General features: G+C 35.6%; 1 protein-coding gene across 5 annotated transcripts in view; it reads left to right on the forward strand.

Moving 5' to 3' along the window:
* Positions 1 to 17,022, forward strand: part of SCLT1 (sodium channel and clathrin linker 1) — a 216,992-nt gene that overhangs the window by 136,892 nt on the left and 63,078 nt on the right. For all 5 annotated transcript variants that reach the window (XR_003422599.2, XM_053216972.1, XM_015071782.3 and 2 more), the window contains 3 exons: positions 4,925 to 4,996; positions 12,445 to 12,519; positions 14,790 to 14,935. Coding sequence is in view for 4 of the 5 variants with exons in the window: in XM_053216972.1 (XP_053072947.1) it covers positions 4,925 to 4,996; positions 12,445 to 12,519; positions 14,790 to 14,935 (293 nt within the window). In the remaining variant the exon portion in view is untranslated. The remainder of the gene's footprint in view (positions 1 to 4,924; positions 4,997 to 12,444; positions 12,520 to 14,789; positions 14,936 to 17,022) is intronic.

A 17,022-nucleotide genomic window follows, 5' to 3' on the forward strand; every position in this document is an offset into this window, starting at 1 on the left:
TGCCGTTGCTGGGTCATAGGGTAGTTCTATTTTTAATTTTTTGAAGAACCTCCATTCTGTTTTCCAGAGGGAATGCACCAGTTTGCATTCCCACCAGCAGTGCAAAAGGATTGCTCTTTCTCCACATCTTTGCCAACATCTGTTGTGGCCTGAGTTGTTAATTTTAGCCATTCTGATAAGCGTGAGGTGGTATCTCATTTTGGTTTTGATTTGTGTTTTCCTGCTAATGAGTGATGTTGAGCGTCTTTTCATGTGTCTGTTAGCCATCTGGATCTCTCTTATGGAAAAGTATCTATTCATGTCTTTTGCCCATTTCTTCACTGGATTATTAGTTTTTTGGATGTTGAGTTTGATATAAGTTATTTATAGATTTTGGATACTAACCCTTTATCTGATATGTTGTTTCAAATATCTTCTCCCATTTCGCCGGTTGCCTTTTAGTTTTGCTGATTGTTTCCTTCGCTGTGCAGAAGCTTTTTATTTGGATAAAGTCCCAATAGTTCATTTTTCCTTTAGTTTCCCCTGCCTCTGGAGACCAGTGAGAAGTTGCTACAGCTGAGGTCAAAGAGGTTGTTACCTGTTTTGTCCTCTAGGATTTTGATGGCTTCCTGTCTTATGTTTAATTCTTTCATCCAATTTGAGGTTATTTTGTGTATGGTGTAAGAAAGTGGTCCAGATTCATTGTTCTGCATTTGGCTGTCCAGTTTTCCCAACACTGTGTTCAGAAGAGATGGTCTATTTTCCATTGGATATTCTTTCCTGCTTTGTCAAAGATTGGTTGCCCATACGTTTGTGGGTCCATTTCTGGGTTCTGGGTTCTGTTCCATTGATCTATGTGTCTGTTTTTGTGCCAGTACCATACTGTCTTGATGATTATAACTTTGTAATACAGCTTATAGTCTGGAAATGTGATGCCTCCAGCTTTGGTTTCCTTTTTCAAAATTACTTTGGCTATTCAGGGTCTTTTCTGGTACCATACAAATTTTAGACTGTTTGTTCCAGCTCTGTGAAGAATGCTGGTGTTACTTTGATAGGGGTTGTATTGAATGTGTAGATTGCTTTGGGTAGTGTCGACATTTTAACAATATTTGTTCTTCCAATCCACGAGCATGGAATGTTTTTCCACTGTTCTGTGTCTTCTTCCATTTCTTTCATAACCTTTCTATAGTTTTCAGTGTATAGATTTTTCACCTCTTTGATTAAGTTTATTCCTAGATATTTATGGTTTTTCATGCAATTGTAAATGGGATCAATTCCCTGTTATCTCTTTCTGTTGCTTCATTATTGGTGTATAGAAATGTGATTCCTGTACATTGAATTTATATTATGCTACTTTGCTGAATTCCTGGATCAGTTCTAGCAGTTTTTTGATGGAGTCTTTCAGGTTTTCCACATAAAATATCACGTCGTCTGCGAAGAGTGAAAGTGTGACTTCCTCCTTGCTGATCTAGATGCCTTTTATTTCTTTTTTTTTGTCTGATTGCCGAGGCTCAGACTTCCAACACTATTTTGAATAACAGTGTAGTGGAGAGATTGGGCCTCCTTGTCGCGTTCCTGACCTTAGAGGGAAAGCTGTCAGTTTTTCTCTATTGACGATGATATTAGCAGTCAGTCTTTCATATCTGGTCTTTATGATCTTGAGGTATGTTCCTTCTATCCCTACTTTCTTAACAGCTATCAAGAAAGGATACTGTATCTTGTCAAATTCTTTCTCTGCATCTATTGAGAGGATCATGTGGTTCTTACCCTTTTTTTAATTTATGTGATGTATCACATTAATTGATTTATGGATATTGAACCAGCTCTGGATCACAGGAACAAATCCCACTTGATTGTGGTGAATAAATCTTTTAATGTATTGTTGGATCCGGTTTGCTAGTATCTTGTTGAGAATTTTTGCATCCATGTTCATCAAAGGAATTGGTATGTAGTTCTCCTTTTTAGTAGGGGGTCTTTGTCTGGTTTTGGATTCAAGGTAATGCTGGCCTTGTAGAATGAGTTTGAAAGTTTTCTTTCCATTTCTATTTTTTGGAACAGGTTTAAAGGATAGGTGTTAACTTTTCTTTAAATGTTTGGTAGAATTCCCCTGGGAAGCCTTCCAGCCCTGGACTCTTGTTTTTGGGGAGATTTTTGATTACTGATTTAATTTCTTTACTGGTTGTGGGTCTATTCAAATTTTCCATTTCTTCCAGATTGACCAGTTTGTTGGCATATAATTGCTCATAATATTCTCTTATTATAGTTTGTATTTCTCTGGTGTGATGATCTCTCCTCTTTCATTCTCCTTATTCATTCTCCTCTCCTTTTTCATTTTGATCCATCTGGCTAGGAGTTTATCAATTTTCTTAATTCATTCAAACAACCAACTCCTGGTTCTGTTGATCTGTTGTTTCTTTGATTCAATCTATATCATTGATTTCTGCTCTAATCTTTATTATTTCCCTTCTTTTGCTGGTTTTGGGCTTTATTTGTTCTTTTTCCCGCTCTTTAAGGTGTAAAGTTAAGTTGTGTATTTGAGACCTTTCTTCCTTCTTTAGGAGAGCCTGGATTGCTCTGTACTTCCCTCTTATGACCACCTTTGCTGCATACCAGAGGTTTTGGGCTGTCATGTTTTCATTTTCATTGGCTTCTGTGTACTTCTTAATTTCCTCTTTTATTTCTTGGTTAACCCATTCATTCTATAGTAAGATGTTCTTTAATCTCCAAGTGTTCATGGTTATTGCAGATTTATTCTTGTGGTTGATTTCGAGTTTCATAGCAAACTCGTGGTCTGAAAATATGAAAGGTATGATCCTGATCTTTTTGTACTTGTTGAGGGCTGATTTGTGTTCCAGTATGTGATCTAGTCTGGAGAATGTTCCATGTGCACTCAAGAAGAATGTGTATTCTGCTGCTTTAGGATGAAATGCCCTAAATGTATCTTTTAAACCATCCGGTCCAGTGTGTCATTCAAAGCCATTGTTTCCTTGTTGATTTTCTGCATATTTGGGTGCTTTCACACTTGGAGCATAAATGTTTACAATTGCTAGATATTCTTGATGGATAGACCCCTTAATTATGATATAATGCCCTCCTTCATCTCTTGATACAGGCTTTATTTTAAAGTCTAGATTGTCTGATATAAGTATGGCTACTCCAGCTTTCATCTGACAACCAGTAGCATGATAGATTGTTCTCCATCCCCTTACTTTCTATCTCTGGGTGTCTTTAGGTCTAAAATGAGTCTCTTGTAAGCAGCATATAAATGTGTCTTGTTTTCTTATCCATTCTGATACCCTATGTCTTTTGATTGGAGCATTTAGTCCATTGACATTTAGAGTGAGTACTGAAACATATGAATTTAGTGCCCTTGTGTTCCCTATAGAGTTGTTTCTGGTAATGTTCCCTGGTGCTTCTAGTCTTTGTTGCTTTGATCTTTGTTTTGTTTTGTTTTCTCTTTTGTACACTCAGAGTCCCTCTTAAAATTTCTTGCAGGGATGCTTTAGTGGTCACGTACTCCTTTAGTTTTTGTTTGTCTTGGAAACTCTTTATCTCTCCTTTTATTTTGAATGACAGCCTTTCTGGATAAAGATTTCTTGGCTGCATAATTTTCCAATTCAGCACATTGAATATATCACTCCTTTTTGGCCTGCAAAATTTCTTGTATATAGGTTTATTGCAACCCTGACCTATCTTCCCTTATAGGTTAAGGACAAACTCAAGTTATGCAGATTGTTGCATTAATCATCCAAACAATTTCCTAGGCGTTCAAAATAGTTTGGTGCTGTTCTAGCTGTGTTTCAAGGACAAGACAAGCTCAGGATCTCCATGATGCTCTGCCATCTTAATTCCTCCTTCCTTCATGGTCTTTTTAAAAAGTATGAGTAGTTATTAATTAGAAAAATATACTGTCATAGGAGTCATCTTGATGAGATGTAACTAATTCTTCAAAATATTTTGTACACGTAAGTCATACTGTTTCTGAAGTATTTTAAATGTTAATTGAAATAAGAGTTTTTCTCACAAAGTAATTTACTTTATACTGAAATATATGCAATATGAAAATATTTTTCTTCTTATAAAACAAAAGTGCCTTAAAAGTTACTAGTTACATTTTTAGTGTGTAATTCAGTTTTTCTCTTGACTTGCTCTATGGCACCAGTTCTTAAAGTGTTGTTCAGAGAGTCTGGAAGGTCACACCTACTTTCATAATTATAGTTTACTGTTTTCTTTTTTCATACTCGTTCTCTGATGAGTGTACAATGGTGTTTTCCAGAGGCTGATGGTAAGCAACACAATAGGTTGAACACAGAAGTAGATAATGTGAATCTGGCTGTCCCCTGTTCAAACATTAAGGAAATTTACAAAAATGTAAAATAATAACATTTTTCTAGAAAATTTTTTATTTTGGAAAATGAACTTATTTTTCATAAAATGTTTTTTATGTTAACCTATAATGACTTAATACCTATAAGGGGATTAATAAGTAAATATTTTGAAATGTTGCCAGTTTTCACTTCAAATATGGTAAGTTTTCATAGAAATTCACTCTCCTTCCACTGTTGTGATAAATTCTTGACCCTTTAGGGGCACCTAGGTGGCTCAGTCAGTTAAGTGTCTGACTTTAGCTCAGGTCATGATCTCACAGCTCCCCATCGGGCTCTCTGCTGACAGCCTAGAGCCTGGAGCCTGCTTCAGATTCTGTCTCCCTCTTTCTCTGCCCCTCCCCCAGCCATACTCTGTCTCTCTCTCTCTCTCTCTCTCTCTCTCAAAAATAAACATTAAAATTTTTTTTAAATAATTCTTGACTCTTTAATACTCAGGTGGTTATTTATTTTTTATGCCATAAAAGTTTTATTTTTTTCTCAAAATTATCCTAAATATTTTTATTGGGTATTAATCAATTTTTGTGAATCTAAACAATTTATGAATGTCTTAATTACAGGTTGCAAGCACAAGAAAACAGTATAATGTACAGATTTCTCGACTAACAGAAGAACTTTCAGCCCTTCAAATGGTAGGTTAGAAGACTATATTCTTCTGAATATTATCTATTTTATTTTTCTTATTTTTTTAATGTTTATTTACTCACCTTGAAAGTGAGGGTGAGAGAGAGAGCAGGGGAGGGGTAGAGAGAGAAAGATAGAACATCCCAAGCATGCTCCATGCTGTCAGCACAAAGCATGATATGGGGCTTCATCTCACGAACCATGAGATCGTGGTCTGAGCCAAAACCAAGAGTTGGAAGCTTAACCAACTGAGCCACCCAGGCGACGCTGAATATTGCTTATTTTAAAGCCAGGATACATTTTAATGTGTCTTGTAATGCACATTCTTGTTCATTCAGAAGATACTAAGCCAGGAACTATGCTAGATTCTAGGAAAAGATTAAAAATCAAGATAAACATGTTAACTGTAATCTTGGAGCCTGTGGTCTAGGAGGACAGATGGATGGCATTTATCACATTTTACTATTACTTTTTTTTTTTTGACAATGCACAGCATGCTATGAAGCACCCATCTGCAGCTGCTAACACATGCTAGTTTCATCTGGGAGATTAAGTAGAAAGTAAGAGAAAGTATATATATCAGTAGGATAGAAGAAAGACAAGCTTCCCAAAAGAGATAGAGTACTGAAGGATAAATAGGCAAAGAGGAGAAAGGAAAAAAAATACTTGTTTCGATAGAGGTGAGATTAAATATGTAAATTTAACATTAAGATATGATGAAATGGAATTTAATAACCTTGCTTATAGGGGAATGAAAGTACAAGAATTTTTAGAGATTGGGAAGATATTTTCCACTTCACAAACTCTAATCCTTTCTGAATCTCTACCTCACTTTTAATGCTGCCTACAAAACTTAGCAACAACTTATGTCTTGTAATAAATATGTTACATTATGTTAGTTCTCTTTCCATCTCCCATCTCCTTCCCTCACTCTCCTTTTCTCTTACTTTATACAAATCTTATCTTTCCAATTATATTATAAACACCTTGAAGGAGAAAAGTCTTATGCCTTCTTTTATCTTCATTGCCTAGCACAGTGTTTTCCCAGTATGTATTTTAATAAATACTTATTGACTAATATTTAAACAATTCTGAAGGAAAGAACAGATCTTTTTCCACATTCTACAAACTCTGTAATGTACATCTTGAGACTTTAGTCTTTGTGTACAGGTCCTGAGAGTAATAGACTAGAAACCAGTGTTACTTTTTGTTTAATGTCATTTGTGTTAAGGATGTAGGAACATTAAGTAAAACTAATGGGATGCAGTGTAGCCAAATAGTCATGTCTAATTAATTGTTGTTTTCAAGTTTTACTACTTCTTCTATTACCTTGCTATTTTGCTTGTTGTCTTACAGGGACTGGTTTAGCTTTGAGTAGATTCATAGCTAGAAGAAAGTCTTTCCCCAGTCCAGGATCATTTAATGGCTTGTAAACTCTGGAAGGACAAGAACATTATCTCTTTCTGTTTTCCCAAAGGAATGAATGTGTGTTGGATAAGATCTGCAGGGCTTTTAAAAATAATTCTTATCTGTTTACACAACCAGAGCTGTGTAAACTCAATTTCGAGCAAAAAATTATATTTCTTAGGATTTATAGTGAAACAATTATAATACATAGCTAAGTGGATTTTTCTAAAGATATTAAATATTATGTGATGTCATGTTGATTCCATGGGGAACTGTCCTGAATAACTGAAAAGTGTTTGAAATATCAAACATTGAGAAATATGTTTGAAGGAGGACATGTTCAACTACTTTAAAAAGCAGATTTTGTCAGGTAACTCAGAAACTCACACTATAGTTTGAGACATAATAACCTGATGTTGGCTATTGATTTATATTCTTAAATACCAATTTTATCAGCTGGACCATAAACATGAAGTCAAGGAGGGAGGTTAAGCATACTTTAGCTAACCCCAAACTAAGTTATGCTTGCAGGAAGGAAAAAAAAAAACCTGTATTTTAAGTTAGTGTGCAGATTTTTTTTGATAGGTTTAAGAAAAGGCCAGAACCAGTCTCTCTCTACCCACATGTCTCCCTTTGGAGAGCAACACAGCTTTTATTTCTCCTACAGTTTCTCTTAAGAAAACTCAAGGTTTTAATTCTGCCAAATAGGAGAGATTATTTTTAACCTACAGTAAATAGTGGGGCGCCTGGGTGGCTCAGTTGGTTAAGCATCCAACTCTTGATATTGACTCAGGTCATGATCCTGCAGTTCAGGGGATCAAGCCCTGCTTTGGACTCTAGGTTCACAGTGCTGAGGAGCCTGGTTAAGATTCTTTCTCTCCTCTCTCTCTTCCCCTCCCCTGATCTCTAAATAAATAAATAAATAAATAAATAAATAAATAAATAAAATGAACTTTAATCTACAGCAAATAGTAAAAAGACTGGTTATATAAATGCCCAAATTTTATACAAGTAAAATGAAAAATTCAATATGATCTTTTTTGGATATGTGAATTTTTTAGAAGTCTAATTTTGAATCTCCATGTGCATAGGTATTTAGATATCTTTTTATTATTGGTTTCTAATCTAGTTAAATAGAGGCCATAGATTATAGTCTATATGATATTGATTCTTAACATTTGTTGTGATTTTCTTTATGGTACACTATAGGGTATAATTTTGGAAATACTCCATGAGTACTTGAAAAAATATCTAGTTATCATTTGGTCATATTGTGCCCAAAAGGTAGGAATGTTGGTGGTGATTAATAGTAAATATTCATGAAGGCTTTTTAATAGTAGTAATTTTAAATACTCGCTTTAATATTACTGTGAATTTTTAATAGAATTAGTATATTTCTCTAGAAAGGTTCAACTTTTCTATCTAATTTTAACTTTGTTGTTTGAGGTTAACCAAATATTTTTTTTTTTTGTCATCATTGGGCAGTGAAATGGTGAATTGGGTAGAGAGAGATGCATAGTATATAACATACCATTATTTATATGCCGTTCACCAGATTCAGAAGTGTGATCCAACCTTGTTACTAATGTCTACATTAAAAATCACATGGGTATCATATAAGCAGCTATAGAAAAAGCATTTGACAAAATCCAACCCCCATTCATGATAAAAACTTGCAGTAAACTAGAAACAGAGGGGAACTTCCTCAACTTGATAAAGAATATCTACAAAAAGCCTACAGCTGTGAAACCAGAAGCTTTCCCACTAAGATCAGGAACAAGGCAGTGATGTGACCTCTTACCATTACTTTTCAACATCATCCTGGAAGTACTAGCTAATGCCATTTGACTAAAAATGGAAATAAAAGTTACATAGATTGGGAAGGAAGAAATTTGATATGATTATCTATGTAGAAAACAAAAAAAAAGTGGTGGGGGTGGGGGGGCCCTGGGTTGTTCAGTCTGTTGAGCATCTGACTCGATTTTGGCTCAGGTCATGATCCCAGGGTCATGGGATTGAGCCCCACGTCAAGCTCCACATTGAGCATGGAGCCTGCCTAAAAATCAATCTCTCCCTCTCTCTCTCTCTCTCTCTCTTCCTCTGTCCTTCTTCCCTGCTTGTGTGCTGTCTTTCTAAAATAAAAAAATAAAAGTAAAACCCCAAAAAATTCAACCAAAAAGAAAGAAGCAATCATAACATAGTAAGGTTGCAGGATATAGAGTTAATATACAAAAGTCCATTGTATTCCCACATATCAGCAATTAACAAGTGGAATTTTAAACTAAAAACACAGTGCCATTTACCTTAGCATGTAAAAAAAATTACTTAGATATATAGCTAACAAAATATACAAAGTCTATGTGAGGAAAACTGATGACAGATATCAAACTAGAAGTAGATAAATGAAGAGATAGTCCATGTTCATGGATAGGAAGACTCAGTCAAAATGTCAGTTCTTCACAGCCTGATCCATAGATTGAGTGCAATCCCAGTCAAAATCTCAGTAAGTTATTTTGTGGATATTGACAAACTGACTGTAAAGTATATCTGGAGAGACAAAAGACCCTGAATAGCCAACACAACACTAAAGGAGAAGAAGAAAGTCAGAGGACTAATACTACCAGATTTCAAGACTCACTCTAAAGCTATAATAATCAAGATAGTGTGATCTTGGTGAAAGAATAGACAAGCAGGTCAATGAAATAAAATAAATGAAATAAAACAACCTAGAATGGAGTAAAATATAGACCCACATAAATACAGTCAGCTGATCATTGACAAAGAAGCAAAGGCAAGACAGTGGAGCAAAGATAAGTCTTTTTAGCAAATGGTGCTAGGACAATTAGACATTCACATGTAAAAGAATGAATCCAGACACACCCTCCACAAAAATTAATTCAAAATAGGTCACATTCCTGGGGCACCTGGATGGCCCAATCAGTTAAGTGTCTGACTTCGGCTCATTTCGTCTAATGGCTCATGAGTCTGAGCCCCACAGCTCAAAGCCTGGAGCCTGCTTCAGATTCTTTGTCTTCCTCCCTGTCTGTCTCTCCCCTGCTAATGCTCTGCCTCTCTGTCTCTCAAAAATTAATAAACATTAAAAAGTTTTTTTAATGGGTCACAACCCTAAATGTAAAATGCAAAACTATAAAATTCCTAGAAGATAACATAGAAGAAAACCTGGATGATCTTGAGTTTCATAATGAATTTTTGGATGTAATATCAAAGGCACGATTGATGAAAGAAACAATTGGTAAGTTGGACTTCATTAAAATGAAAAGTTGCTCTGTGAAAGATAGTCAAGAGAATGAAAATTCAAACCACAGATTAGGAGAAAATATTTGCAAAAGACATAACTGACAAAAGACTGTTATCCAGAATATATGAAGAACTCTTAAAACTCAACAGTAAGAAATCAGCTCAATTAAAAACTGGACCAAAGACCTTGACAGACACGTCACCAAAGAACATATACAGATGGCATATAAACATACAGAAAGGTGCTACACATCATATGTCACCATGGAAATGCAAATTAAAGTAATAATGAGGTGCCATTCATTACATCAAGTATGTGCCAGATATGCCTGTTAGAATGACCAAAATCCAGAACCCTGATACCACCAACCTCTGGGGAAAATGTGGAGCAACAGGAATTCTCATTCATTGCTGGTGGTAATTCAAAATGGTATGGCCACTTTTGAAGGCAGTTTGATGGTTTCTTACAAAATTAAATATACTCTTAACATATTGTCCAACAATTACACTCTTCTGTATTTATCCAAAGGAGTTGAAAACTTATGTCCACACAAAAAAACTCAACATGGATGTTTATAGCAGCTTTTTTCACAGTTGCCAAAATTTGGAAGCAACCAAGATGTCCTTTAGTTAGGTGAATGGATAAACTGTGGTACATTCAGACAGTTATTTAACACTAAGAAGAAATGAGCTATCAAGCCATGAAAAAAACCATGGAGGAAATGTAAACACATATTATTAAGTGAAAGAAGCTAGTCTGTAAAGGCTACATATTGTTTGATTCCAACCGTATGGCATTCTTGGAAAGGCAAAACTATGGGGTAAAAAGACTGACGGTTATCAGGAGTTAAGGAGAAGAGAGGGATAAATAGGCATAGGTGAAGCAGAGAGGATTTTTAGGACACTGTACCTACTCTGTAGTGAATACATATCATTATAAATGTGTCCAAACTCACAAAATGAACAGCACCAAGAGTGAACTCTAATGTAAGCTATGGACTTTGAGTGATAAGGTTGTGTCATTATAGGTTCCTCAGTATTAACAAGTGTATAACTACAGTGAGGGATGTTGAAAATAGGGGAGGGCTTTGCATATTATGGGGTCAAGAAGCATAGCAGAAATCTCTGACTTCTCAATTTTTCTGTGAATCTGAACTGCTCTAAAAATAGTCTATTAAAAATCACATATCAACATAGAAGAAATCCCAAATATCACACCATAAAACTACCTTTTCATAGATTAACGACTTACTATATGAATATATATGGAATGTTTAAAGTTTCATTTCTTGTGCACTAATAATTCTAGCTTAATGAAAGATAATTTAGATTAATCATCTGATTTGTAACATAGGGTTAAGATCTTCATTATAATCAGAATTCACAATTTAGAAGCTTATTTCAAAATTTAAAAACATTTTGATATACAGTACTTACATAAAATAAAGTTATGCTGAGTGCACCTGGATGGCCCCATCGGTTTAGCGTCCAACTCTTGATTTCAGCTCAAGTCATGGGATCCGTCCCTGCTTGGGATTCTCTCTCCCCCTCTCCCTCTGCCCCTCCCCCACTCACAGGTGCACATGCTCTCTCAAAATAAATAAACATTTTTAAAATAAAAAATAAAGTTATGCTAAAGATAGTTGAATATTAATTAGTAGTGTACTGACAGTAAGCGGGTTCATCCAAAGCATAATCTACAATTAGTAGAAAATAATCACACTGATTCTCAAAAATAAATAAATAGTTAAAAACAAATAGCTGTGAGGAGCCAGTCATTATAAAGGTTGTTTTTAGTTTAGTCTCATTTGCAAAATATTAAATTTTATCAACTGATTGATATGCTTGCTCAGTTTTACTGATTAAAGCCTTTTGAGGAGAAATGTTAAAAAAATTTTTTTTAATGTTTATTTATTATTTTAGAGACAGAGTGCAAGCAGGGGAGGGCAGAGAGAGAAGGAGACGCAGAATCCAAAGCAGGCTCAAGGCTCTGAGCTGTCCACACAGAGCCCAATGTGGGGCTCGAACCCATGAACCACGAGATCATGACCTGAGCCAAAGTTGGCTGGTTAATCGACTGAGCCTCCCAGGTGCCTCATGAGCAGAAATGTTTAATGATCATGTTAATAAAATTTACTATGTACGTTGGCTGTTTATAAGTTTTGCCAAAAAAAATTTTTGAATTTATATACCCATGTACATTTTAGGCCACAGGTTATCCTCAGGATATGGTGTCACTGCCCAGTTCTGTGTTTCCTTTTAAAATACGTGATAAGAGGTCTCTTGATTTCAGCTCAGGTCACGATCTCATGGTTTGTGAATTGGGCTTCGTACTCTCTTTCTCTCCCAGTCTTTCTGCCCCTCCACTGCTAGCTCACGCATGCATTCTCTCCCTCCCCCTCCTTCTGAAAATACATAACATTTTTAAGAAATTAAAATACGTGATATGAGTATATGAATACAACTAATATGAGAAAGGAGTCTTATTTTTTTCTCTCTGGAATCCCTCAACGTCTGTCACCCATTTAGTATGTTTACTTAGAACTCCTTGACATTCTGTGCTGGAGGCGATTTCTGAAATCCTGAGATAGGCAGCTCTTTGAAGATTGAGGTTTTTTTGTTTTTGTTTAATAATCAATATGGTCATGCTCTGTTGATAGGGTAAGTGTGGTATTCTTGTTACAAACAAGAATTTGTTTGTTGGTATTTCTTTGTTACAAACAAATCATTTTACCCATTTTTTTCTTAAGTTTTTACAAACATTTATTTACAATATGAATTGAATTTATAGGAGTGTGCTGAAAAACAAAGCCAAATTGAACGAGCCATTAGGGAGAAAAAAGCAGTGGAAGAAGAACTAGAAAAGGTAAAAAGGAAAAAATACCTAAACTCAACTGCAGATATTCACTATTACTATTTGCTTTCATCACACTGCCTACTAGCAATCCCTGTATTATAAGTGAGTGTTTTTACCTGGAATATATTCAGAATCTGTACTTAAATACTAGTATTGCCTGAATACATTTCTTTATAAGAGTGGCCATAGAACTTGTACTTTTTACTTAAAGGTGTACGTTTTTTGAAGTAGCTATCCTTGATTAAACCTTATTCCAGTAGTAAATTTTACTTCATCTTCCTTGTGTTTTTAAATTCTATGCCAACTTTTATTGGGTTCAGGCCATCTATAAATACAAATATGTATAACCAGAAAATTACAACATTGCTCTGATTTTAACCTTTTAAAATTATAGGTTTTTATTTTGTAAGTAGAAAAATATTACCCAAATGATATTTATGAAAAAATACTGTAAGAAGTGTGTAGTTTAAAATTTGTTTCTTACTTAGATAGCTTTTTTATCATCAGTAAATATCCCACTCTTGTAAAATACCTTGGGAAAAAATGGAGACTACACTTGGTGCAGAATATACGGTGTTTTAAGTGGTGCATTAGGAACTTTTGTAGAGAGGTTAAGTAAGTTACCTAATGTTAACAAATACTAAATGTTACAGTCAGACTTTGATTTTCAAAGAAGAGTACATACATGCTGTGCTACATAGCATAAAGAAAATCAGTAAACTTAGCAATCAGTAAAAAGCATGTGACATATATGTGTTATTGACATAAAAAGATCATGACATCAGATAGTAAATGAGTCCTTTACAAAGCAGCATATAGCATACATGTCATATTCCAAGTGGGACCTTTATGGTCATCTTTCTCCTGCAAGGTTGATTCCTTCTGAGTCACTATATGTTATGGAATAGGTACAGATCCCATTTAGATTGCCACCTGCTATACAACAGGGCTGGGATTAATTTCTTAATATTACATGGCATAGAGTAAGGAATAGGCTTAATTGAGGAAATGTAAAACTTATAATACTAAAGACAACAGGTAAAGAGAAGGCACAGGTCCCTAATTCTCCCACTATCCCACAAACAAGTGTGCTGAAGTCAAAGCACTGCTGGGACTGTACTATAGGCCTGTATTTTAGTAGTGGGACATTAACTTGCTGATATTTTACCTTTTTATAGAGTAGGACTGGCAAAGCAGTCTTTTCAGTGGAAGAAGATACAGGTTATTGGCCAGGCAGTCTGGATTTAGAGGATAGCCTTGTGTGGGATTTGTCTGAAAATGTGAGCTGCTTAGCACCTGGCAACTTCACACTTCTTGGGATGTTATAGCCCCTGTGTCGTGGTAGGAAGCTTAGTCTTATAAGAAGCTGAGCTTGGGTACAGTCACTCCCGTTGGGGAAAGAGGAACTCCCGTTTCAGTTAGATCATTGTCTAGTTAAACCAGAGTAAGATTCTGAAGTCACTTTCAGATAGTTCTACTCATTGCTCCATAGCATATGTCTGTATTTTTTAATACCAGAATATAGAATTTTCTTAAAAGGTATTCAAGACAATTGAATCAAAACAATTATCTCTAAGTGGTGACATTTAGAGTATTTTTTTTATTTCAACTATTTTATATTTCTTTTTAAAATATTGAAACTGTCCCCAGTACCAGATGACTTTACAGGAAGTTCTATCAAACAAAGAAGAGTTAATACCTATTCTTCCCAAACTATTCCCTAAAATAGAAAAGGAAGGAAAACTTCCATATTCATTCCATGAGGCCAGTATTACCCTAATACCAAAACCAGATAAAGACACCACTGAAAAAGAGAACTACAGGCTAGTATTCCTGATAAGCATAGATGCAAAAATTCTCAATGACAAAACTGAATCCAAACTATACATTAAAAAAAACAAATCATTCACCATGATCAAATAGGATTTATTCCTGGGTTGCAAGGGTGGTTCAGTATTCACAAATAAGTCAGCATGATACAGCACATTAATAAAAGAAAGGATAAAATAAATAATTTAAAATAAAATATTAAAACTTTTGAATAGTTTACCATAAGCATGAATAATTTCAAAAAATAAGCAATTATATGTCAGTTTTCAACATTTTATTTTATAAATATGAAACACCAAAATTATTGATATGTTTTAGTGTGTTACAATGGGAACAGATGAACACATGATTATGGGTTTTTATTTATCCATTGACTTCAGTTTCTAAACTGTATAATTTGTTAAGACAGTTTTCTTCTGTAAGGTAGTACATATAAGCTTCTTTTGCAGATTTACCATGAAGGCAGAGTAAATGAAAGTGATTACAGAAAACTAGAGGAAATGCACCAAAGATGCCTGGTTGCAGAGCGTTCAAAAGACGATCTTCAGCTAAGACTTAAGACAGCAGAAAATAAAATAAAACAACTTGAAATAAAGTAAGTTATTTTATATTTTCTATTAACATTTTTATAATTCACATACTTTTTGACAGATTCTTTACTTTTCTTAAATAGGACTTATATATATGTTGGGACAAAAAATTTAGCACCAAATAGAATTTTTTTCAAGCTTATTTCTGAAAACTAATTTGTTTCAGAAGAAAAGATTCAACAGTATTATACCATTTATATCAAATTTCTCCTTTCTGGCAGTTAAATAGAATGCTTATAAGATTGGGTTTTTCTTCATACTAACTAAGCTATTGCAGTAGCTTCCTTACAATTATTGCTTTTATAATCAGTTTATACTTATATTTCTTTTTTTTTGAATATTCTATAATAATCCTTCATGTTTATTTATTACATTGTCTATTAAAATGGTAAATTTATAATCTGGTATATCCGTTCTAACTAATTTTCTACCTTTCCTGCCAGAGTGTTACTTAATACAGTAAAACTTAATTTGAATTGCATGAAATCTCAATCTGTTACAGAATATGTTTGATAGATATTTTAAAAATAAAGATGAATACTGTCAGCAATATAGTGGAATGAATTGGAGGTACCCAGCCCATATCCTCCACAGAAACAAATATGTGAAAGGCATCCCTGGACAAAAGTGCCTTTGTGAAAGCTTTGGGATCCAGGTAGGAGGTTACAAATCACTATTGGAGCCCTAAAACAGGGAGACAGGCCTACACACCAGTGCCAGCATATACTATGGTCCTATCTGTGGGCCAAAGCAGCCCCATCTACATGTGGACTTGGCTCTAGCCCTCCTTGTTGACAGTCCTGCACCTAGCCTCTTCCACTTAGGGATTCAGGAGAAGCCATGCCTGTGAGTGCTTCTGATAACAGGCCTGCCAAACTCAGACCTTACTGTCCCTGCAACCTGGCTTTAGTTCCACTCTACTGTAGTCTGGAAGCAACCCTGCCACCCAGAACCAGCCCAGTTCTGGGAGTACTAACAGTTACCCAGCAGAAGTCACACCTGGCCACACCTCTAGTAACAGGCCTGCCAACCACAGACCTGACTGCAGACTTAGCAAAAACCACAGCTTTGCTGTACCACAGTTTGAGGTAGTCTTTCATGGCTAGGCGTCCAGCCAACCACCCAAAAGACTCAGCACAAGCTACACCCATAGATGCTTCCAGTTACAGACCCACTGACCTCAGAACTGACTACAATCTGTGAAGTAGTTTTGTGACCCAGCTTTAGTCCCACTCTACCACAGTCCAGAAACAGTCCTATGCACATATGGACCAGCTCAGTGCATGACAGGAGCACCTTTAGGAACTCACTGGACAAAACACTTGACAGTGCCCTTGGTTACATGCCTGCCAAACATGAACTTGGCAGTAGTCACATGACATGGTTTCAGCCTTGCTCAACCACAATCCCAGAAGCAGCCTCATCAGCTATGGGACTTGGCAGGAGGAGGTCTTCCTCCTTCAGTCTGTAAGGACCAGAAGAGGAATCTGCTTCTTCAAATACACAGATACCAAGAAAGAATCGGGCAAATATGACATCATCAAAGGAAACTAATAAACTAATAAAGGAAACTAATAATTGACCCAAAAGAAATGGTGATCCATGGACTGCTTAACAAAAATTTAAAATATCGTCTTAAAGAAACTCAGCTAGGGGCGCCTGGGTGGCGCAGTCGGTTAAGCGTCCCACTTCAGCCAGGTCACGATCTCGCGGTCCGTGAGTTCGAGCCCCGCGTCGGGCTCTGGGCTGATGGCTCAGAGCCTGGAGCCTGTTTCCGATTCTGTGTCTCCCTCTCTCTCTGCCCCTCCCCCGTTCATGCTCTGTCTCTCTCTGTCCCAAAAATAAATAAACGTTGAAAAAAAAAAAAAAAAGAAACTCAGCTATAAGAGAACAGAGTCAACTAAATAAAATCAGAAAAATGTTACATGAACAAAATGAGCAGTTTAACAAAGAAGTAGAATCCATTAAAAAGAAACAAACAGAAATCCTTGAGCTGAAGAACTGAACTGAAAAATTCTGTGGAGTTTCAGTAGCAGACTTGATCATTCAGAAGGAAATCAGCATGCTTGAAGAGAGGTCATTTGAAATCATC

The sequence above is a fragment of the Acinonyx jubatus genome, chromosome B1 (genome assembly GCF_027475565.1).
Source record: "Acinonyx jubatus isolate Ajub_Pintada_27869175 chromosome B1, VMU_Ajub_asm_v1.0, whole genome shotgun sequence".
Taxonomy (NCBI): domain Eukaryota; kingdom Metazoa; phylum Chordata; class Mammalia; order Carnivora; family Felidae; genus Acinonyx; species Acinonyx jubatus.